The 22629-nt window shown below is 29.0% G+C and overlaps 8 protein-coding genes across 9 annotated transcripts; 4 read left to right on the top strand and 4 right to left on the bottom strand.

Annotated features, from left to right (window-relative positions):
• Positions 1-2251: 2251 nt before the first annotated feature.
• LOC111031796 (transmembrane protein 208) lies at positions 2252-4129 on the bottom strand. The gene is made up of 5 exons (XM_022311895.1): positions 3889-4129; positions 3649-3804; positions 2708-2844; positions 2530-2614; positions 2252-2464 (listed from the first exon to the last, which is right to left on the bottom strand). Exons 1-5 carry the CDS (start codon positions 3892-3894, stop codon positions 2312-2314), a joined length of 537 nt encoding a protein of 178 aa, XP_022167587.1. The 5' UTR covers positions 3895-4129; the 3' UTR covers positions 2252-2311.
• A 581-nt stretch (positions 4130-4710) lies between these two features.
• LOC111031797 (protein LLP homolog) lies at positions 4711-6251 on the top strand. The gene is made up of 2 exons (XM_022311896.1): positions 4711-5044; positions 5973-6251. Exons 1-2 carry the CDS (start codon positions 4888-4890, stop codon positions 6206-6208), a joined length of 393 nt encoding a protein of 130 aa, XP_022167588.1. The 5' UTR covers positions 4711-4887; the 3' UTR covers positions 6209-6251.
• Positions 6252-7536: 1285 nt separating this feature from the next.
• LOC111031794 (prostaglandin E synthase 2) lies at positions 7537-8982 on the bottom strand. Its single transcript, XM_022311894.1, has 4 exons — positions 8581-8982; positions 8109-8515; positions 7840-8052; positions 7537-7781 (listed from the first exon to the last, which is right to left on the bottom strand). The coding sequence occupies exons 1-4, from the start codon at positions 8884-8886 to the stop codon at positions 7550-7552; spliced, it is 1158 nt and encodes a 385-aa protein (XP_022167586.1). The 5' UTR covers positions 8887-8982; the 3' UTR covers positions 7537-7549.
• Positions 8983-9283: 301 nt separating this feature from the next.
• Positions 9284-10350, top strand: LOC111031778 (prefoldin subunit 5). The gene has a single exon (XM_022311864.1). It carries the CDS (start codon positions 9419-9421, stop codon positions 9866-9868), a length of 450 nt encoding a protein of 149 aa, XP_022167556.1. The 5' UTR covers positions 9284-9418; the 3' UTR covers positions 9869-10350.
• Positions 10351-11764: 1414 nt separating this feature from the next.
• LOC111031777 (pre-mRNA-splicing factor 38) lies at positions 11765-12895 on the top strand. The gene is made up of 2 exons (XM_022311863.1): positions 11765-11915; positions 11991-12895. Exon 2 carries the CDS (start codon positions 12009-12011, stop codon positions 12825-12827), a length of 819 nt encoding a protein of 272 aa, XP_022167555.1. The 5' UTR covers positions 11765-11915; positions 11991-12008; the 3' UTR covers positions 12828-12895.
• LOC111031775 (pyridine nucleotide-disulfide oxidoreductase domain-containing protein 1) lies at positions 12864-14401 on the bottom strand. 2 transcript variants are annotated; one of them, XM_022311861.1, is made up of 2 exons: positions 14187-14401; positions 12864-14126 (listed from the first exon to the last, which is right to left on the bottom strand). In XM_022311861.1, exons 1-2 carry the CDS (start codon positions 14242-14244, stop codon positions 12886-12888), a joined length of 1299 nt encoding a protein of 432 aa, XP_022167553.1. In that variant the 5' UTR covers positions 14245-14401; the 3' UTR covers positions 12864-12885. The 2 variants fall into 2 exon arrangements, with proteins under 2 accessions (XP_022167553.1, XP_022167552.1); XM_022311860.1 differs by having other exon boundaries at positions 12864-14401.
• Positions 14402-14501: 100 nt separating this feature from the next.
• Positions 14502-17679, bottom strand: LOC111031774 (protein SAND). The gene is made up of 8 exons (XM_022311859.1): positions 17195-17679; positions 16852-17077; positions 16475-16672; positions 16146-16389; positions 15905-16080; positions 15701-15821; positions 15300-15581; positions 14502-15217 (listed from the first exon to the last, which is right to left on the bottom strand). Exons 2-8 carry the CDS (start codon positions 17067-17069, stop codon positions 15077-15079), a joined length of 1380 nt encoding a protein of 459 aa, XP_022167551.1. The 5' UTR covers positions 17070-17077; positions 17195-17679; the 3' UTR covers positions 14502-15076.
• Positions 17680-17896: 217 nt separating this feature from the next.
• Positions 17897-20039, top strand: LOC111031776 (homer protein homolog 2). Its single transcript, XM_022311862.1, has 9 exons — positions 17897-18022; positions 18088-18174; positions 18248-18404; positions 18483-18614; positions 18714-18992; positions 19061-19182; positions 19260-19441; positions 19522-19667; positions 19737-20039. The coding sequence occupies exons 2-9, from the start codon at positions 18143-18145 to the stop codon at positions 19920-19922; spliced, it is 1236 nt and encodes a 411-aa protein (XP_022167554.1). The 5' UTR covers positions 17897-18022; positions 18088-18142; the 3' UTR covers positions 19923-20039.
• The last annotated feature ends 2590 nt before the right edge of the window (positions 20040-22629 follow it).

The raw sequence follows: 22629 nt of genomic DNA, 5'->3' as shown, positions 1-22629 counted from the left end.
AATACCTACCTAATTGATTAGGTAGGTTAACTAAAACTATTTATAGATACCTAGGCACTTATATAGGTAAGATATTACGATGTACCTCTGGGCTATGAATTATCTTATGCGGACGACAAGCCAAATTTTCGTTCTCTAGTTTTAATGACATATTAGTAGGTATGATACTATGATGTTTGTTTTGATGTTAAAGTGAATTGACCTATTATCAAACTTTTAGATAGGTAACCAAGAACTTTATCTGTGCTTAAGCTTTGACAATGTGTCCGATATTTTAATTTTCATGTAAGATAAGGCCGTAAGAGTGTGTGAAATACTCAAATAGGTACCACAAATTAAAAATGCTCATATCTGATATCTACCTTGAAAATATTAAAATACCTATTGAGTAAAAAAGCACAGATAATATAACATGTTATAATATAATATACCTAATATTTTCCTACCTAAAAGTTTGATAGTAGGTAGGTAGGTAGGTAAATTAAGTTTAATATCAAAACTAAACACACTAAGTATTGAAACTAGTGTTCTAAAATTTGCGAAGTCATAAATCATTAATATGTTTATAAGAAAAAGAAAACACAAAACTCATAATATGTTTGTAAGACAAAGAAAACGCAACATATAGCACAAGCCACAAGCACATAGGTAGTAGGTACCTACCTATCATAGTGTCAAGTAATAAACTTATCCAATTAAAAAATATTTTATACCAATAGCACAGCAGTAACATAATACAATATATTTATTATTTTATTCGTATATTTCTGAGTATCTGACAATATTCTATAGCTGTATATTACATCCCTTAGATAGTTATATTGCAGTTAGCTGATGCAACTTATAATAGGTAATTATTATTATGTAGTTATCAGTTTGTACCTATGGGCTTTGGCTATGAATTATGATTCATGTCTCACATGACCTTATTTTGATTATTAATAAAACATTTTTTACCAACAACAATTTTCAAAAATAGTTACTGATGTGTAGGTACATATCTGTTTTTTGCTAATGTTACCGGAAATTATTATGATGAATACCTACTGATTACGCACTGTCAAGAGAAGCGAAGAAGACTCAAGAATGGCCATAAGTAATAATGAAATTGCCCGTTTTATGTAGGAAACAATATTATTTCTCAGTCATTTTCGACAATACCTAATGATTGTGAATATTGATTAGATTTTATGATCAATGGTTCTTTATAGGCAATGTGATGATAAAACCATAGAAGGGCAACTACTTTTTATAAAAATAAACAATTTAAATAAATCATAAACCATAAATGTACCCAATAAATATTACCTAAATATCCTAATTACTGTTATTGTTAGGTAGTGCGACCAGCAACATGCAGTAGTCAGTTGTTTGGATTAAAATCCATTTTTCGCCATCACTCATCAGTACACAATGTGTCATAATATGTGACAGGATTAATGGATGTATAAATGGATTAATAATATTAGATAATAGTTAGATAACCTTACTATCGCCTTTCAAGCCCTCAAACAGTTACTGGAAACCCCACCATTTCAAAAGACAAAGTTGGAAAAGATAGCTGATAGAGCTCTTCATGTTTTGTACACTAAACTTGTACCTGCTTTAAAACCCAGTACAGTTGTACTTAGTTATATAGTTATAATATAATACATTGTACCAAGTACATATCGTATTTATAAGCAAACGATAACCTAACCCATTAAGATAATAAACAATACAATACAAGTATCAAGTGAGTTGCAAGACTTCCACACATATGGTAAATTTTCAGCTTGCCCAAAAGTTGTTGTGTTATGCATACATTTTAACACTAAAATCTTTTGCACCAGTTTGGGTTGGATTAGAAAACCTACTGTATTAAATTATAATAAAAAAAACAAACTATACTATAGGTAAAAATATTAGTCAGTGGTCTTTAACTGGTAGGCTGCCACCCAATTTTCGGTCATTTGAGATTTATGTCAGTCGCAAATATAAATAATAACTAAAATGGGTTGAGAGTGTTATATGAAGACCACAGTAATTAATCATACCATGTCCTGTGATTTGACATTTTTTTACGTTTTAAACATTTCACTTTATGAGTTTTTGATATATTATCAATACATAAAATATTTAAGCACATTCTTTAAAAGCATAATAATTGACTATAGGTATATGTTAATAATTACAAATATGAACATATTATTTAAAGAATACACAAATTGAATTACAATGTTTAGACATAATTATAAAATGTTATATCTAGTAGTATAAAAAAAAACAATTTTAAAGTTATAACAAAAATAAAATTTATCAACCAAAATCATTAAAACCGTACATTTTGCTGTCGTTTTTTTCTCCTTTCCAATTTCTTTTGTTTTTTCTCATTTATTTCTGGTGAATTTTCTTCTGGTGCTTTTTGCATAAAATAGGGTCCTAAAAAGTTTTTCCATAATATCCAGAATGCTTGACCAGGAGCCTTTAAAATATAATTCATGAAATAACATCTACACAATTTTACAGAATTATTTTTTTTCAACTTACTAGGAGCCACAGAAGCCAAAAATAATTAGAAATAAGAGATAACAATTGGCAACCTGATGTTAATATAATCAAGTCCTTGGTATGTCTAAAATAAAAAAAATATTATGTAGATTAAATAATATTAAAATAGTTAAATATCCATGATAATTTTTTTACAACAATAATGCTATATTATTACTCAGCTAAACCTCCTTCCATGTTAAGATCTGTGCCTGCATCTAGTAACTGACCATTTTCAGTAAACTTAGCAACTGACATGTATGCCATAAATTTATAGCTACCACCATGTGATGCAATAACAAGAGCATATAGAAACTGTAAAAATAAAAATATTTATTGAATAATATTATTACAAAGTTAATACTCAAAATAATTCAATGCTAATAAAATAATTAATGGAATTTTTATGCAATGCATTAATTTAAAACTAATTAAATGTTGTACAATAATAATATTATCTACAATTAATTCTAGTTGAACTAAATTAGAATAGAGGAAACCGACCACAGCAACTATAGACTGGTAAAATTAGTGTAGCCATTGTCACACAGCACTAATTGTTCTGAGTTCTAAAAAACTATTAAGAAAATAATTTTAAATTAAGACCTCCAACAAGAAAATTAAATTATCCAGCTTAAAAAAGAATTATACGTAACACTGTTATATTAAATTGTGACCAAGAGAATATAAATACTATTTTTTTTTTTATATATTCTTTGTGGTCATGTAATTTTAGATTGAATGAACAAATGTACTATAGTTAGTGATTTTCATGTAAGTTGCAGCTAGAAATCATTCTGAATCATATTGATGGATATTTTTGAAAGTAATATTGTTTTATTAATAAATATTATTGTTTTAATTGTTTATACTAAGACATAATTGGATATAATTAAATACAAAGATTAATAACAATTAAAAGAAGAATTTTTCATCATAATACTTAATATAACTTAACATTTTATTTTCTTCGTAGGAAATTATAAAACCCTAACCGTTCTATTTACCTTCTATACTTTAAATATTTACCAACACAAAAAATCTTTGACCTTTCAGAGAAGGAGAAGTTTGCTTTTATTTCATTAAATCATTGACTTTAAGTAATAATATCATACTTACAATGTTTGTCAGAGAAAAAACATTTCCAAAAGCCAAATGAACTATTATGTATACAGCGCTAACTGCTCCAATCATATTTCTATAAAACTTCAATGTGGCCTCGTTTTCCTCAAGTATTTGTTTTTGGCCTTTAGTGCCAGTTTTACCTTTTGGGGGCTGTTAGAAACAAATCAAATGTATATAACATTAGTCCAGTAAACTATTTAAATATAAGTATTTACTAATAATATAATTACATACCGCCATTACTAGAAGTCTTTCGATTAATTCTTAACAAAACACAATTATCTCTATACAGCATTCGTCACTAACTTTTTTTGGATTGAAAAACTAGATTAGTTTAACTTTTCCTTTCTATTTCGAATTTTAATTTTGAAGTTGTCACTTGATAGTTGATAACACAGCTAAACTTGTTATCAGTGATGTGATAACTCAACCGGTTCTACACACGTTCGTGACGCGTGTAGACACGTCGTTTGTACCAATGTCTCCGTAGTATGTCCGTGTCACAGTTACACTGACAGTTGATAGAAGAGCGTTACCAACTGCTATATGTGATGTCAAATTTAATAAGACATTTCTGGAATATAAAATTATATTATTATTTTTAAGTGATGCTTTCAAGTTTCAAGTTGTTGCATCTGATATAACTTGAAAGCTTACACATTTTCCATCTAGTTCTGACAATTTTACCTCTCATAATACACGTGTTAGAAAAATGTAAGGTGGGACAAACTTCGTTTTAAAAAGTACAGAAACATTTCAATAAATAGTTTTTCGGTAACGCTCATTAAAAAAAAAAAATTTAACAATTGTTTTTTTTTTCAAAATGTATGGTTTAAAACTCCCCAACGGCTCCATCCAATAATTTCTCTTAAATATTATAGTTATTTTAGAATACATTAGAACAATTAATATTGTTTTGTGTCCGGTTTGTACCCTGAAAATAAATATATTTTGTCACGATCACGGTTACATTTAATTTTTCCAGGCCCAGACCTAATATTTATAAAATTGATACCACAGATTAAATTATCACAGTGTATGTTTGATAAGCTCGCATTGTGATAAGTGAGTTGTGTTGTTAATTGTTGTTCTTTTGCTCACGTGCTTTCGTCTGGTGATACTGCGTCACTATATTTAATACGTTCAATCGTATTTCACACTGATTCACAGTCAATTCTTGGCTCTTGGTCAGTTATTACTACATAATATTTATTTTACGTTGATCTAATTACAATGGCCAAGAGTATAAGGAGTAAGTGGCGCCGGAAGATGAGGGCTATCAAGCGGATCAGATATGGCGTGAAGGAATTGGACAGATTGAAAAAGATGCTGGTGAACGCCGGAGAAATAGAAGTCAAGGAAACTGGTGAAATTGAACACGTTTGTTTAGGTAATTTATTTTCTTTCATTAAGTCGCTTATGGGATATAATGAATTTGTCGAGTACAAATAAATACTCTTGTAAAATGGGCATTTGAGAATTGAGATCTCCCCGATATTTATGTTGTTTAATTACGCAGTACAGTTGTATATTAATGAAAGTATATTGATATCTCGCATCTTATTACACCTCTTAAGCCATCATTATTATTTTCTCTTTTGAAATATTTTAGGTTTGATCGATATCAGTTTTATTTTGTCAACGAAATACCAACATTCTTATTTCTAAATAAAAGGTGTGATAAGGTACTACTAACAGATAATTCCCTTAAAATTTGATATATTTGTACCAAAAACATATTTCTTTGTTAAATGTATAACTATTATAATATGGAGAAAATAGAAAATGTATTTATTGACTTTGTTAATTTTGGGGCACTCTATTATATAATTAAATTTTTTTTTCATTTTGAATACATAACAAGGATCTTTTAAACAAGAATGTAAATGTGTCATACTTACATTATGTTAACAAGTTACAATGTCTACCATTTACAGTTTATTTTTGACTAATAGTACATAATATATTGGTATATAGTCTATACTAATGTTTAATATAAAAGTTTAACACATTTCGATATGACAATGCACTAATTAGGTCTTGCACATAGACTAATAAATAGTAATCTAATTGTTATATACTTATATATTCAGAAAATTCAGTGTCATGTACTAAACCATTTTAATTAGCATAGATTACATACCAATATATGCATTAACTGTATGTTATGTTAGACATTGTTCATTTTTTACCTGAAACATATGTCAAATGTAATGTTTCACATTTATAATGTTGATTAATTTAGTAACTGGATATTTAAAATGTATAGTTAGTATTAAATTGAATGTACAATTCTTTAATCTGTTATCAATTTTTAGTCAAAGCTAAAAATGAAGAAGCCGAAAAAATTCAACTAGAGAAGGAAGAAAAAACTAAAGTGGATAAAACTGTAGAACCATTAAAGGAAACAACAAAAAAAGTTCAACACCCAACTTGGCTAAGGAAAAAGGAATACAAAAAATACATAAGGAGTTATAGAAAACAACAGTCAATCAACGCTAAAAGAATAAAAGGATCTATTAAAAAGAAAAGTATTGCCGTAAAAAAATTGTAATTTTTGACCATTTCAAGAATAAAATATTTCTGTTTAAAGTTTATCATTGAGTTTATTACATTTTCAACTTTGACAAATTTAGTACATGATGATTATATTCTGTATGCTATGTAATGGACATCTATAATTTATTGAGTTATGATTATGGATTAATTTTTTAATAGTAAAAATAATTTTTCTCAGAACATATTTTTGTGTATAAATAAATTCAACATATTATTATAAATCCTTTAATATAAATCATATTATAGCAACAATGATGGTTAAAGAAAATATTATAATTGGATTACTTAACATAATAATTTAATAAATTAAATGAAATGAAAACTTTTGATTTTAAAAGTCTCTAATACAGGACAGCGATGTTGAATATTTTGGTAAATTATAATAGGTAAACTCAATAATTTATTCAAACAAAACATTAACACAATACAAATTATATAGGTACAAGTTTGAACTATTTTCTTGTATTTCTAGAATAAAAAAATATTTTGCAACAATTGTAAATTTTAGTTTTAATGAATTAAGAGGATTTATACGGTTATTTTTAACCCATCACTAGTAGTGTGGTTTTGATGCGACATTCACTCATGAGTGTCGAGGGGTAACCTTTAACGCCATTGTTTTTTTATATAAAAATCGATATCTTCAAATATACACATTTTAAAGAACTAAAAGTTATAGACGCAGTTAAGGTTAGTTGTATAGGTTCATTTAAAGTTTGTCTATGTGAATATTTACATTGCGTGAGAGTGGTGACAATGACCTGTTCATAATGGAAAAAGGAATTCAATGTAAGCCAGTTTTCTAGATATGTGTGTGTAAAGTAAGTTATCAATTTTAAATTGAATCATAATGTTTTGATTTATATATTGATGTAACTTTACCACTTATCAGTTATTATTAACATAAATGTTAAACCTAGTTTAAAGCAATTGATTGCCTTGTTATGGAGAATGAACGGTTGTACTAAGAAAAATAATACAACTCCATAAATAATTTTCATTCTCAATTCAAATACCTATTAGTAGTTAAGCACTTAATTATAAAATAAATAATAAATAGCAGCAGTGTCAAAAAAATAAAAGCATTCATTGAGCAACTTGCGACATAGTTAAACTGTTCTATCTTTCTATCTAGAGTGATCGATAAATTGGTCAGGATTGAAAGTTAACTAGGATATAATAACAAATGGCTAATTTTTGTTGAAAAACAAATTTTTCAGTGATTATTAAAAAAATGACTAATTTTCTTAAATTAAATCACTGAACCAATTTCATTCTATTTATTATTTTGACATTTGTAAATGCATTTTAATAAAGGGCAACAATAGGAACAATATTATAGTATAACCTTTTTCATATTACTAAACCATACATTTATTTTAGTATTTTCCTGAACGTCTTTGAAAGCCAAACAACCTTCAATACTTGAAAGAGTACCATACACAGCTAGATCGGCTAAGTTTGGTTTATTACCTCCCATGAAAGTTCCACCATTTTTTTCCACTGCATTCACCCATATATTACATTCTTCATATAACGATTGGCGTACATCTTCTTTTAGCATATACCTTAATCATTGTACAGTCATAAATTATTCTGAATAATTAAATATTTTAATAAAATTACTTTTTCTTCAATTTTTTACTAATTAGCCACATCATAAAGGCACCACCATATACCATAAGACTTGTTTCCCAAAATGGAAAATTTTTCTCCCATTCACCTACTATTGAAAACCATTTAAAAGAGTCAACAGCTTCTGATAGAGTACGGTAAGCGTTTGGTGAAAGTGCATGGACCAAAGTATCATCAGACCATTTACGCCATTGTCTTTCATTACTAAAAAAAAATACTTTATTATGCTAATTAGTTTATTTCAAAATAAAAAAACTTACTCAAAATTCAAACGTTTTGATTTTTCAGATTCATCTTCATTCATGATAAAATATTTGTTCATAATGTCTGTCTTTCTCTTTCCGTCTACATCAACATATGATATTGATGGATAAAAATTTGCAATATCTTCAATGTTGAATGTTTTATCTTTTAAATAAGTAGCTAGAGCAGATACGATCATTGTGCTATCCGTAAGTGGTTGGTAACCATTACTCGATTTAACTAATAGAATGGGAACTTTTTTATAATCTGACCAACTTATTTGCTGTTTGAGCATAGGGTCTACTTCAATGATATCATACGGCACCTTAACATAATCAAGAAATGCTCGTACCTTACAACAAAATGGACAAGTTGGATACTGAAATAAAATAAAATCAGCTTTCTCATCATTATTGTGTCGTACCTGAAATTATAAATTACAAATACAATCAATTTAAATGTCGCTATAAGTTTAGAGTAATGGCATACCTTACGAGTGACCTTCAGATCGGTAGGTAATGTTTTCAAGATTGGTATTTGTGTAGGAGTATTAACTATTGCACCAGGCAATTTTCGCTCTGAATCCGAGAAATATGAATATGCTGCTCCAACTACGACACCAATGGCTACACCACCGCCTATTAAACGTACTGTGCTGGTACGTTTTTTAGCATGTTTAGCTAGCGGTGACTCACTATTGAAATGTTTTGAACGAATAAATGTATTGTTTATACGTAATAAAGATGGTCCTCCAGTAACTGTTTTTAAACGGGCAACAGCCACACGCAGTGCCATTTTGTTATTTTATAACTTCACTTAGATACCTACAAAAAAATGTATTATGTATGTATCTATACACTTGTAATTTAATTAAAAACGGCCAATTTTAATTAGGTCAAATATTTAAACTAAAAAATAAAATAACTAACAAGTAACAACTGCAACTTAAAATTAAAATTATAGATCAAAAGATCATTATTGATATTTAAAATTTAGATAATCTATTTAATCTAATGACAAATATCAAAATTGAATAAGAGTTTAATGTCTATAGATTACAGATTAGTGATTAGTACTTAGTAGATACAGAATTACACAAATCAAAAAAATATAGTCACCTTATTCATATCGTTCAACATTTTTGTTTGGTTTGTTGTAATCTTGCATACACTGTCTTATCAACTCTGCTCTGGCACATGTTTGTTGATAAGATAGGATTAAAGAAATGATTTTGAGTGCAACTTACTGACTACCGACATCAGATCTCACGTCTTCACAGTTTAATTTAATATTTCTAAATTCCTCTTGAAGTTATACTTCCTTAGTCATGGCAGGTAAAATGATTGACCTAAAAAATTTGAACGTGCAGCAACTTGCAAAAATGAAGGAACAGGTATACAAAGAAGTGAGTTTAATACAAGACTCATTGCAATCTTTGAAGATAGCACAGAAAAGGTACATTAGTTCACAAGAGGCACTGGAAAGTGCCAAAGGACGACCATCTGGTACATCCATGATGATTCCTTTAACCAAGTCCATGTACGCCGCTGGACAATTAGCCAATCCCGAGCATGTAACAGTGTGCATAGGTGCAGGATATTTTTTAAAGCTAGAGATTGACGACGCAATTCAATACTTCAAAAGACGTGTCAACTTCCTTGTGGAACGTATGGAAGGCATCCAACAGATTGGGTTAGAAAAACAGAAGTTACAGAATGTTGTTACTGAAGTACTAGAGATGAAAATACAACAAGCTCAAACTGAAAATAAACAATAATTATTATGCTAACCCTTTTTTATTATTTTTTCCTAACATTCAATTGATATAAAACTAAATATTTTGTTTTTAATACTTATTAAACTAATCAAATTGTCTTTGAATATTTTCTGTAGATGATTGGTACTGCTTCTTGTCCTTCTTATCAAAGCATATTTTTTGTATCGAATGAATATTTTTTACTGTCAGCAAATTTAATATTCATGTGTTAAATTATTGAACTAAAATATTATATGTATTTAAGAATCTAACAATTAAAGTATATATCAATTATTAATAGATCACATTTTTAAATATTTGAATTGGGAAATCATTCAATTATCATATGTATATTCATACAAAATTACAAAAGTATGTAACAGTAATAGACACACTATTGATTTACTTATTTATAGCAGTGTTTGTATATTTTATGGTAAATATAAGGGAATGCTAAATGTTTTCTGCTAAGCTAACTGATTACCGCCAAGGCTTAACCAGGCGAGTTTTAAATTTTAAAATCAATTATAGTTTAAAAATAATCTTCCTATAAAAATTTATTACATTAATTATTAATTAATGATTGTACATAATATATTAATATGTAATAATTAACAACACATTTTTATCTAATAAACAAAATATAATACAATGTTGTTATGCTCTTGCTGTATATTTTATTGTAATATCATCTGGATTAAATAATTAACAATTCAATCCGAACCCAGAACATCTACCTATTACATGCTATACCTAACTGTACCAAGATTCAATATGATGTCACAAAAAATTCTTGCAATTTTAAAAAAGTTAATTCATATAATTGTTTTATATATAATAAGTGTCAACCCATTACCTATTGTATGAACCATTGTTTTTAATTAAATTATTCTCTATTTCATATTAAGCTTACTTGCCAAAACGCTTAATATAGCTTAATATATTATGCATGTAAATTGGTAGGTATTTTTTGCTAATAATTATCAATTATTGCTTTAAATTTAGTTAGTATATTGAGTCATTGAGACGGCATCACTCTAATCTTTATTCTGTGCTGTATTCTACAGCAGTGGATGATTGAAGTAGAAAATGTTTCCCCAGTACAATTTTTAAATTTCGGGAATTTAGGCAACGAAATTTTCAGGTCTGCGGACTACAGTATTTTGTAACTCTTCATTTTTTGTACTTGATTTTGCGGTTTGCAGAAACGCCTTAACAGCGTAGTGGTAGGTCCGTGCCCCGTGGATGGCGGGCGCCAATGGTCATAAGCCAACCTCCCCCAGGCGCGGATCTAGAACATATTTACGGGGGGTCGTCTTAAATAAAATTTCAGCTTAAGTCTGATAAATACATTCTACATACTATGTAAGCTAATAGGTAAATCTTATTATTTAAATCCCAGTTTAGCTTAGATTAGCTTTTTGAAGGCGACCGATAAAAACGGACACGGCCGAAACAATGCTTTTTATCGGCTGCCGAAAATAAATAAAATAGAAAATTCACCAGAGTCTACGGGAGGCCCATTGCCCCGAGCTACCCCGCCTATTCAGTATCTTACTCGAAGTGCCATGGCCAGACACCAAGAGTCCAAGATCACGACCGACCGGAACACCCCGGGTCCGGACTCCGGGTGGATCGTGATTCGTGACACATGGACACCCGACGCGGTCATTGGAAGGATAATGGATACTAAAAGTTAAAACCAAACTGTCTAAGCTGGATGCAGTGTTCTGTAAGCGTTGTCTGTTATAGGACATGGCAACACTGTATTCTGGTCTGATTGTAAGTTTATAATCGATATATTGTCGTATTTAGAATTATCCTCTGGAAATCGGCAAGCTACAGCTGTCCCAGTCTCCTGTCGTATTATCGTTTACATAATACATAATACATATATATATTTTCATACACGATACACCGACCGCCGACACGCCGTGGACGGTACCAATTAATTGGTTAAATTAAATTATTGAATATTGATACATTTCAGTCACCACTCACCACTTATAGTGACTTGTGTGAGCTGTTTCGGCCGTATTCCGTAAGGTGGTTAAATAGTTAATACTATGTAAGTTCAATGTTTTTACTAAAAATTGATTATTCACATACCTAATATAACTTGTCAATTATTATTATTTAACAGTTAGTACTCGACAAAAGGATGGCCAATCGAACGGTTAAAGATGCAAAAACCATTCACGGGACAAATCCTCAGTATTTGATCGAAAAGATCATCCGGTCTCGTATTTACGACAATAAATTCTGGAAAGAAGAATGCTTTGCTTTGTCTGCCGAGTTGCTAGTGGACAAAGCCATGTTAATGCGGTTTATAGGAGGAGTGTTTGGCGGTAATATCAAACCCACACCTTTCTTATGTTTGACGTTGAAGATGTTACAAATACAACCAGAAAAAGACATCATCGTGGAGTTCATAAAAAATGAAGAATTCAAATACGTCCGCGCGCTTGGGGCATTTTATATGCGTTTGACAGGCTCGTCTGTGGATTGTTATAAATATCTGGAACCATTATTGGCTGACAGTCGTAAATTGAGAAGACAAAATCGTGACGGCCAGTTCGAGCTTATATACATAGATGAATTTATTGACTCACTGCTACGAGATGAGCGTGTTTGTGACGTTATATTGCCACGTATACAAAGCAGACATGTGCTGGAAGAAAACAATGAGCTGGAACCCAAAGTGTCTATACTTGAAGAGGACATAGAAGAAGGTGTTGAATCATCAGATGAAGAAGAGCCTACAGATAAAAGAAGAGAAAAGGAGCACAGAAATAAACATTCTCCTGTAAAAGAAAAAAGACGAGACAGAGAGCGTGAAAAGAGGAATAGAGATAGAGACCGAGATCGAAGAGATCGTGATAGGGGCGATAGAAGAGATAGAGACCGACATAGAAGAAGTAGAAGTCATGATCGAGAACGGTCAAGAAGACATAGGTCTAGATCACCTTACAGAAAGTAAAACAACAATTTCATTTGTAAATAAATGTATATTTTTTCAATAAATAAATAATTTGAATTCAATCAAAATAATCATCTATATCAATATTAGGATCTAACAAATCATCCATTAAATTAGTTACATCAATTTTGTTCAGTATTAAATTTTCACACATTTCTTCGAGATCAGTATCCCCAATAAGCATTGCACCAACTACTCTTCCGTTTTGTAATACTAATTTAATGTATTCTTGGCCGTTGGTTACACGAACTAACAGCTCACAATCCTTCTTTTCCAATCCTTGTGCATTATATAAACCTAGTAATATAACTTTAAATCCAAAAAATGATGTTACGTGAGTAAACAGTTCAAAACAAAAGTCTTGCAACAATGTTTCATTTATGTGTTTAGAATGCATGCACTTGGCAGCATACATTCCCATTTGTCTTGCTTGAGTCCACAGTCTCATTTGAAACCAATGTTCTGAAGTCCAATCTACTGTGCATACATCACCAGCTGCAAAAATATCTGGCAGATTTGTTTCCATTTTCCAGTCTACTTTAATACCACCATCGCCAGCAATGTCAACACTTGTACCGTCTCTTATATCAAAATTGCTATTCGGTGTTACTCCAGTAGCAGACACAATAAAATCACATTCATACACTTTTCCGTTAGTTAATTCTATCCTTACTAGATCGCTTTTAGAAATATTTTTTATTTCAGTCTTATACTCAATAATAACATTTTTACCTTCGCGGTTTCCAAACATTGCACCACAGTGCCAATCAGGACCTAGTGCAGCTCCAGAGGTACGTTCTCCAGAATACCTAAATCTTTTTATTACTCTGTCACTTGATTGCTGAGTGTTAAGGTAGTTACTAAAAAATTCTGCTGCTCCGGCATCCAGGAAATGTGAACTTATGTGTTCATCCCTAATAACCCAAATAATTTCAATACCATTTAACTTATACACTAAATCTGTTGCGATACCTCCATTACCAACAATCAATATTCTTTTAGCAGTACCAATAATTGATTGAAAGTACTCTACAGAATGTGTATCACGCAATCCAATAACATAATCTTTGTCTTCCAATAGTTTTGGAGTAGCGCCTGTACACAAACACAATTTTTTATACTTGATTTCCCGATGATTTGCAGTATAAATTATATGCTCTATTGAGTTAATTGCTATAATTGTATCTATTATGTATTCTGTATTCTCAATGCATTGGAGATTTCGATCCTCAACTTTGAATCCTGCGGCAATTTTAGTGTGAAACTTTATATCAGTGACCACTTTAACAATTGGTGTTTCTGAAATTAAAAGCACTGACTCTGTTGTATATAATTTCAAAGCTTCAACACAACTTATACCTGCAATACCTCCACCGATCACAACATAAGTGGAATCAATTTGCTGGTTCTGACTCATTGTGAAATTTATTATGATGATTACATTAATAGCAGTTACTCAGCTCTCATATTCTATCGAAAATAATTAAACCACAGTATCACACACATTTTATATTTATAATAAATTACCAAAATACAGGATGTATAAACAGAAAACAAATAAACATTTAAAAATTTTAAAACCTATTTAAGATTTTAACAAGTGATAACACTATCAATCCTTATAGAAAAGGGGGAGGGATTAATAAATCAAAAAATAATTAAAAAATTATATTTCGGTTACTATAAAAAACAATAACAATTTAATTTTGGTTATTATAAAAAACAATAACAATTTAATTTGTTTGTATAAATTTCATCATACCACACTAGTATAACATAAATGCAATAATAAGTTAAGTATTTCACAATTTTACAATTTATATTACATTGAGTGAGTAATAAATTAATATATAATTCATATTTGAATATTAATAACTATACAAGTACAATTCTCATGCCAATATTTTATACCTGGACAGTTATTAATACCATATTAATATATTCACAGTTTAAATAATTTATATTTTTCTTAAATAGTATGAATTCATATAATTACCAATATTAATGAAAAAACTAACTGTAAAAATATTTAACTAACATTCTTAATTTTTTTTTAATTTTATCTATTTAACATACTTTTCCAACATATCTGCAGATATAAAGAAATATAATATAGAGGAACTTATAAAGTTGAAAATGTATAACAATTATTTATAATTCTTAAGTATATTTATATATATATATTTACCTATTAATGTATAATTAGTATTATCACAAATTCTGGATTCAATTTCATACAATGGTTGATTTTAAAACATGGGAATATTAAATATAAATAATGAATCCTCTTCTTTTTTCATCCATTGTGTTAGTTTAGTTACTGCATTTGTTGCACATTCCTTAGAAACAAGTGGCTCAAAACTCATATACAATTCAACATCGTCAGTTGCCTAAAACAAAATTACTCATATCGTTTAACGTCCAATATAATTCTTCAATGAAATATAAGCATATTATACATAATTTATATACCCAAGCAAGCATAGTTTCAGCTGTTAATTGTTGAAAAATCACTTTCAATGTACGCCCAGGGAAATTCATTTGGCTGATCAATGAACTATATACTGACATGAGGTTTTGTTGTAGTTCAGTGGTATTATATGGGGAAGTAAATGGAGGGCACCAGTGTTGTGAGCGGTTTTTGTTCTTGTACAAAAGATGCCGTAACCCTGTAATATTTGCTCGTGCTAAACTGACGGGTTGGCGAATAATTGCTTCGTTGATTGCATGGAGACAATCATTGCAACGCATTTTCTATTACAAGAAAAAAACATTTATTTATTTATTATAAGTAAATAATATTTTCATACAGTCCAATAAATGACTGAAATGAAGCAAGATAAGTATAAAAACAGTAAGTAAATAAAACAAACTTCAGTGATTTTTCTTTTGGCATCTGATAGTGCAAAAAAAAGATTATGATCGATTGTTAACAAAACTAGACATGCTTGACAATCTTCTGCCAAATATGATATATGAGCATGCATGTAACCACTGAAAAAGTTATAAACACAAACACAAAGATGGGATTATTTTGATTTAACCTTTTGTTTAAATGTATTTAAAGAATATATTACCTAGAATCAAATGTAGGTAAACAAATAGGTGTCCAACTCTCTGCTGTTTTAAACGATTCTGTTGAATTGATTAGGTTTAATATTAAGTGAATATCAGATACATGCAGCGAGTATTTTTTCATACGTACAATCGATATTACATGTTTTTGAGCAATCAATAAACCAAATACTAAATTCTAAAAAAATTAAACATTTATTAACAACGAATAAAATAATTAAAAATATATCATTGTTTTTTTACTTTTATTTTACTGCATTGTGTCAATATAGTTTGAGTTATTTTATCTCTGCTACTAGATGGCATTTGTAGACAACTAATGGAATCTAATAAAAATCCTGGATCATTCTCAGTGAACGTTATAAGTTTGTCGATCAATCTTTCAGATCCACTCATTAATCGCCTCAAATCAAAATTAGTTCTATTGTGGAAGATTTTTTTTAATTGGGTTAATGTCAATGTACTAATTATATTGTTATAGACATATCTGAAAGCAAAACACAAATTAATTCAAAATTATTCATACTTTACTAATTTAGTTTTAGACGTATTTATGGTATATTATAAATTACGTTAATTGTTTTTTAATTTGGTCATTAGGCTCAGAAGATTGAGAAACACCGACCAGTATAAGAGGATCCTTATTTAAAAACACTATTCGAGTCTGACCACAGCAAATCGACTGCAATGTGTCATTTGAATCTTGGGTCACTGACACTAGAGCTATCATTAAACCAAAGAGGGAGGCCATTTGGTTTTCGTTTCCAAACCTATACACGAAATGTGTAAAAGGAAAATTAATAAAAGTTTTATTGTTGAGGAACAAATGCAATTTACTGGAAACCAAATATAATAATATTTTTTTTTTGTAATCTACATCTTAATAAAACATGAAGGTTGTCCGATCAACTGCATTTGTTCCACACATGTCTATTAACATTATATTTACCGTGTGTAAATAGGTTTACCGGCTGTACTTAAAACAAATATATGTTTGTTATTTTCTTTAAGTTGATCAAATAAAATATCATAAGAACTCCCCTGTTCTGAACTACTCGGTTCAGGCTCATTTTCAGTAACAGAGTTAGTAATTACTGTATCTTGTATTGCAATATCATTTATATCAGAAATCAGTGCGGTTGTGTCAGTTTCTTGAGTTTTCTCCATATCATATCCTAAAGAACAAATTTAATAAAAATCTCACTAAAATAATTATAAAGAACACATTTTATCATTACATTTCTGTTAGTTCATCGACAACAAAAACAAATTTTGCAGATTATACATCATACCTGGGTAAAAGAAATCCAATGATCAACATGCATAGAAATACCTAATGGTTTAATATAAACCGAATAACTCGATTCAGTAAAAAAAAAGTATATGGGCAATGGTAAGATAGGAAAACGATTTTGCCTCAAACTTTGGAACTTTTGATTGAAAACTTATAAAACAATAATAAACACCAACTCGATTCTTGCACAACCAATCAATCACAATCAGCAGATATATATATCATATCATTTGAGCTGGTGGCGAAAATTCAACACCAACGACCAGCACAGTCAGATGACGTTTATCTTAATTCTATGGTTTCCGATGACACAAAGACAAAGTTCACCGCCGAAAACACTCATCACTACGACTGGCCATGTCGATGTCGACAGTTAGCACTTGGCGGTCATCGGCATTAGGCACTTACAGTACTCGACAGTCGACAGGCGTCAGGCTCAGAGCAAAATTTATCGTTCAGAATGTTATTAGCGTAGATAAGACCACAGTGATAAAAATATTAATACAAATATTTTTATCATTATTATTATTTGTTTTCAATCCGTGGTGATAACGACGAGATAAACACCACTTTTTATTATAAACATTAAAAAAGTTGTTTGCTATGGAGATAAACGAGACCGCAAGCGCAAATGGGCGTTGGTCCGCGGTGCGCACGCGCATTTTCTGGTCAATTTGTTTTCTTATCAGAAAAGCGTATTCGTCGAGATTGATTGATAAACAAATATTCGGCCCGCAAAACGTCCAAGTCCCGGGTCGCGTACCTACTGTACCTCCAGCTATACATTTTGTCGCTTACGGAATTATCATAGCACCGGACAAAAAGTGTAAATTATTATTGTTGACATTAAAGGTGTTCAATATCGACGATTTGTCAATTTTTATTTTACAGTTGCCCGTTGAACCGGTTGACACGATTTAAGAATTCCAAACAACACTTTTTGTTAATGGCTATGACTCTGGGAAAGGATAACATGGGGTAAGTGTCGTTGTGTTTAATATGTTTATTTATTTATTAATCTATAATTTCGAAATTGAATTATTTACTTTAGAGAGCAGCCGATATTCACATGCAAGGCCCATGTATTCCACATAGATCCCAAGACAAAAAAATCATGGATATCAGCATCGACGGTGGCTGTCAATGTCTCATTCTTTTTCGACTCCCACCGGGCATTATATCGCATCATTAGTGTGGAAGGAAGCAAAGTATGTGTCTACTATCTATGTTTAAAGAATTAAAAGCTAATCATCATTAACAAATGTCTTTATGTTCACATATTTTAGGCCGTCATAAACAGTACAATAACTCCAAATATGTCATTTACAAAAACATCACAAAAATTTGGTCAGTGGACCGACAATAGGGCTAATACTGTTTATGGCCTTGGGTTTTCTTCTGAACAAGAACTGAATAAAGTATTAATTTAATTAATTAAACATTCTTAGATAACTATTTACATTTTAAATATAATGTTCCTGTCATAAATAATAAATACCATCTAATTATTTTATTAGTTCATACACAAGTTTGAAGAAGTAAAAGAAAAAACAAGACAATCGGCAGTAAGTGGACCACAGCAGATTCAACAAGCGTTTATGAGTTCAACAACACCAATTACAAGTGCTAATGCTAGTCCTGTAACTACTCGTATTAGTCAGTCATCTGACGGTCAAAGTATTATTGAACCTCCCAACATGACACCCACAGATCCAAATACTACCCCGGAAGATACTAATTCAACTGAACAAATGATTAACCAGATGTCTAAAACTATGATTTCCAATGCTAATCATGTAATGAATATTAATACTAACATTTTATAACAATTGGATTCATCAGACAATTTACATTTTATATCTAGGCCGCGGAGAGTCCAAAACATCAAGGAAGCAATGATGGACGCATGAGTGGTGGAAATTCAATGTTACCTGAATCTCAATTAAAATATGAAAATGAAAGATTAAAATTAGCTTTAACTCATAGGTAAAATTATCGTTAATAATTTAAAATTCGGAAAAATCTTTTTATATATATTTGTCATGTCCTTCTTTTGTATTTAGTTCAGCAAATGCAAAAAAATGGGAAATTGAACTTCAGACACTAAAAAACAATAACTTAAGATTAACCAATGCATTACAAGAAAGCACAGCTAATGTAGATGAATGGAAACGTCAATTGCAATCGTATAAAGAGGAAAATCAACGATTAAAAACTAGGTACCTTGACGCTGAAGTAGCCAAAGGTAAATTGGTTTATAATTTATGCTAACAAATTAATAATAATATTTAAAACATTGAATAATATTTTACTCATTATCTTTAGGAGGATCAGAAGTTGCTTCAGAGTTAAGAAATGAGTTAACTAGTCTACGCTTAAAAGTTGAAAACCTCGATGGCGAATTGAAAAGTAAAAATGAAGAAATCCAAAAAATGAATATGAATAGAATGCCACTTGAAGAAAAATGCAAGGTAATAAAAAAAACTGAACTACTCAGATTATTAAAAAGAAAATAAATTAAAACATTTTTTTTATTTTAGGTTCTCAGTCAAGAGAACGCGGAACTTCAAGCTGCTGTCAGTCTAGCACAAGCACAATTGGAAACAGCTTTGGCAGCACAAGAATCCCAACGACGTGTTATAGATACACTCAACAATAGCCTATTTGTCCGTATACAAGAATTGGCTGCAATACACAGAGAAATGACAACTGCTATTCAAACCTAAGGTATAATGATTTGTGAATAGTTAAATACTTAATGATTGGTCATAGAAAGCAATTTAAAAAACTTTATTAATTTTTTAAAACACATAATTATATCGTTTTTTATTTCTTTTATTCATATAAAATTGTTGGGTGACCATTATTGAATAAATCAGTGAAAACGATAATATTTAAGAAAGACATCTAGGTCACAAATGTATATAAATAAAATTATCTTTTGCTAATTTTGCATATTTATAACTTTATTCAATTTTTAATTTCTTGTATGTTCATTATTTTTGATTGATTAAGGTTTAGAAATAAATTGTGTATAAATTTGTATAATCTTGAAGAAAGCTTATGAACCAGAAGTATTCATACAATGTAACCATTAAGTACTGTTATAATTAGTGCTTGGAAGTTATAGGAATTAAAACCAACAAATATGCAAAAAAAACTACAATATTTTATTATTCAAAATTCAAAAACAATTGTATTTACTAATTGCTGTGTCTAGATAATTATGATCAGAAGGATAAAGTATGTCTGACCAGTGTCAAAAACTTACATACACAAATTAACAGAATATAATAAAATATTATTTTTGCATATAGTCTTAAATCATATTATAATATATTTGATTTTGTGATATCAACTTGTGTTGCTAAAATAATAAAAAAATTAAAATAAAATCTTTCATTGTACAAAAGATTGTATGTGCCACAACTTTTTTAATTTTTAAAAAAAATACATTATTACATTTAAGCTTTTTGGCTAAAAAACTTTTTTTACCAACATATTATCTATAAAAAAACTTAAAAATTCAAAAATATTATTTTGAATGAAAGTTATAGTATTTATGTTACAGTGAAATGTTGAAGTTTCTACCATTTTTACTTAAATAATAATGAAAAAGAAAAAAAAACAACAGAAATAAATGAGGAAAAATTTTTGTCATCAGTTTTATGTTTGCCTGCAATTGCATCAAGTAAAATAAACACTTAAAGTTTTTATACTATATTAAAAATATTAATTAACATGGTAAATAACAAGGATATTCTGCACATGGACACACAAAATATGGTGATGCTACCTTATATACTTTACGATGATTATGATTTATCATGATATAATATTTTAAATAACTTATGGCAAATGGTAGTTGGTATGAATTGTTTTTGTCTGCTAACAAATCTAATACATGGGCCCCAAATATATGAATAGTTACTTTTAAAAATGTTTTAATTAATTATCATTTAGTTATAAATAAATATCACAAAATTAAATATATGATACATCTTATGCCAAAATAATATATAATAATTGCATTCTGCTTTTTCATATATGTAAATTGTTGACACTGGTCAGCCGTGTTATATCTTACCGACTATGGTCAGGCATTAAAATAATTATTAGTAAGTTTCACATAAATTAATTGAACATTATCAAACATTTTCTTAATAGTAGAAAAATCTGCTTTTTGTTCTCTCAATAAGTTAAACTGAATACATAGATAATGAAAAAGAAAACATTTAAAAACTGTTTATAAATTTAACATTTAAAATTTTTGGTTATTATTATAACATCGTTTAAAATTAATTCTTCCTTGGTCTGCTATAAAGCAAACCGTAGAAAAAATATTTGCAACTCGTCCAACTTCCGAGCCCTAGTTATATATTGCAGTTTGATCAAATTCAAATGCATATTATTTTTCTTCGGACTTAACTAGTTTAATTAGTTGCTTTTAGTGATGCAGAGTATTTTTTATTTTGTTGATAGCCAAATCAGTATCAATATCTATAATTAATCATCAAATAAAATGCTTTCTTTTTTTATGTAAACCAAAAATTAAAAAAAGTTTATGCGCCTATGAATGATTGATTTACAATAATACTACTACAAAATATACATTTGTAAAAATTACTGTGCAAAAATTAAAATAAGTATTATTTTTAAATAGTTAAAAATTAAGTATAAATATTATTTTAAAAAAACTAAGAAATGTAATGAATATTGAAATGAAAAGAGAATCAAAATTAACATTTTTTGATATTGCCCATCATTAGTTCCTTTGCGCTATAATACTAAAAATGATTTTGAGATGTATGAGAAAAATATTGTTAATTAACATTTATAGTGCTATATAAACATTTTTATGTGCAATTTATTTATTAAGATTTAAGAGCTTATAAAATTATTCGGCCTAAATTTAAAAAGTATTACAATTGTTATTTTTTTTTTTTTTTTTACAAGAAATATACAATCTATACAATTAAACACAATGAGTATATGTAAGAAGGGAATAAAAAATAACATTTTTGCAGATAATTCGATAGCTGGATAAAAAAAATAAATCCTAAATTTAAAAAGTTCGTTCGTTGTTATTTTTTTTTTTTTTTTTTGATGTATTATTGTAATCATTAGACTACTTTTACAAGTCTAATTATTTCCTTCTCTCATTACAAATGTACCTTTGGTATTTTTGACTATTTGTTTGTTATGATAGTAAAATTTTTTTATTTATAATGATCAAAATATTTATTAAAGAAATGTTGGCGGCTTACCGTAATATAATAAAAGGTGCAATGTGTTATGCTATTGTTTTTAATTTTTATAATATCTTGAGTGTATTTAATTTTCAAACATACAATAATCAAAGCCATTTGTATGTTTATAGATACATATTAAATTTGATTTTCTTTTATGAAGAAAGATCTTACTTACCAAATT

This window comes from Myzus persicae, unplaced genomic scaffold, assembly GCF_001856785.1.
Source record: "Myzus persicae strain clone G006 unplaced genomic scaffold, MPER_G0061.0, whole genome shotgun sequence".
Taxonomy (NCBI): Eukaryota; Metazoa; Arthropoda; class Insecta; order Hemiptera; family Aphididae; genus Myzus; species Myzus persicae.
This window is presented reverse-complemented; position numbering and strand designations above follow the sequence as displayed.

What these genes read in the sequence shown, in the direction of transcription:
- LOC111031796 (XM_022311895.1), bottom strand. An exon ending in TTTTTTCTCTGACAAACATT is followed by an intron (nt 2,845 to 3,648) that starts GTAAGTATGATA and finishes TTATTTTTACAG; the next exon opens with TTTCTATATGCTCTTGTTAT. An exon ending in TTTGGCTTCTGTGGCTCCTA is followed by an intron (nt 2,465 to 2,529) that starts GTAAGTTGAAAA and finishes TATATTTTAAAG; the next exon opens with GCTCCTGGTCAAGCATTCTG.
- LOC111031797 (XM_022311896.1), top strand. Translation starts at nt 4,888, where the DNA reads ATGGCCAAGAGTATAAGGAGTAAGTGGCGCCGGAAGATGAGGGCTATC. An exon ending in AATTGAACACGTTTGTTTAG is followed by an intron (nt 5,045 to 5,972) that starts GTAATTTATTTT and finishes ATCAATTTTTAG; the next exon opens with TCAAAGCTAAAAATGAAGAA.
- LOC111031794 (XM_022311894.1), bottom strand. Translation starts at nt 8,886, where the DNA reads ATGGCACTGCGTGTGGCTGTTGCCCGTTTAAAAACAGTTACTGGAGGA. An exon ending in TCAAAACGTTTGAATTTTGA is followed by an intron (nt 8,053 to 8,108) that starts GTAAGTTTTTTT and finishes ATTTTTTTTTAG; the next exon opens with TAATGAAAGACAATGGCGTA. An exon ending in AGTAAAAAATTGAAGAAAAA is followed by an intron (nt 7,782 to 7,839) that starts GTAATTTTATTA and finishes ACAATGATTAAG; the next exon opens with GTATATGCTAAAAGAAGATG.
- LOC111031778 (XM_022311864.1), top strand. Translation starts at nt 9,419, where the DNA reads ATGGCAGGTAAAATGATTGACCTAAAAAATTTGAACGTGCAGCAACTT.
- LOC111031777 (XM_022311863.1), top strand. Translation starts at nt 12,009, where the DNA reads ATGGCCAATCGAACGGTTAAAGATGCAAAAACCATTCACGGGACAAAT.
- LOC111031775 (XM_022311860.1), bottom strand. Translation starts at nt 14,244, where the DNA reads ATGAGTCAGAACCAGCAAATTGATTCCACTTATGTTGTGATCGGTGGA.
- LOC111031774 (XM_022311859.1), bottom strand. Translation starts at nt 17,069, where the DNA reads ATGGAGAAAACTCAAGAAACTGACACAACCGCACTGATTTCTGATATA. An exon ending in CAAATTAAAAAACAATTAAC is followed by an intron (nt 16,390 to 16,474) that starts GTAATTTATAAT and finishes TTTTGCTTTCAG; the next exon opens with ATATGTCTATAACAATATAA. An exon ending in CCAAAAGAAAAATCACTGAA is followed by an intron (nt 15,582 to 15,700) that starts GTTTGTTTTATT and finishes TTCTTGTAATAG; the next exon opens with AAAATGCGTTGCAATGATTG.
- LOC111031776 (XM_022311862.1), top strand. Translation starts at nt 18,143, where the DNA reads ATGGCTATGACTCTGGGAAAGGATAACATGGG. An exon ending in TGATTTCCAATGCTAATCAT is followed by an intron (nt 18,993 to 19,060) that starts GTAATGAATATT and finishes TTTTATATCTAG; the next exon opens with GCCGCGGAGAGTCCAAAACA. An exon ending in TGACGCTGAAGTAGCCAAAG is followed by an intron (nt 19,442 to 19,521) that starts GTAAATTGGTTT and finishes CATTATCTTTAG; the next exon opens with GAGGATCAGAAGTTGCTTCA.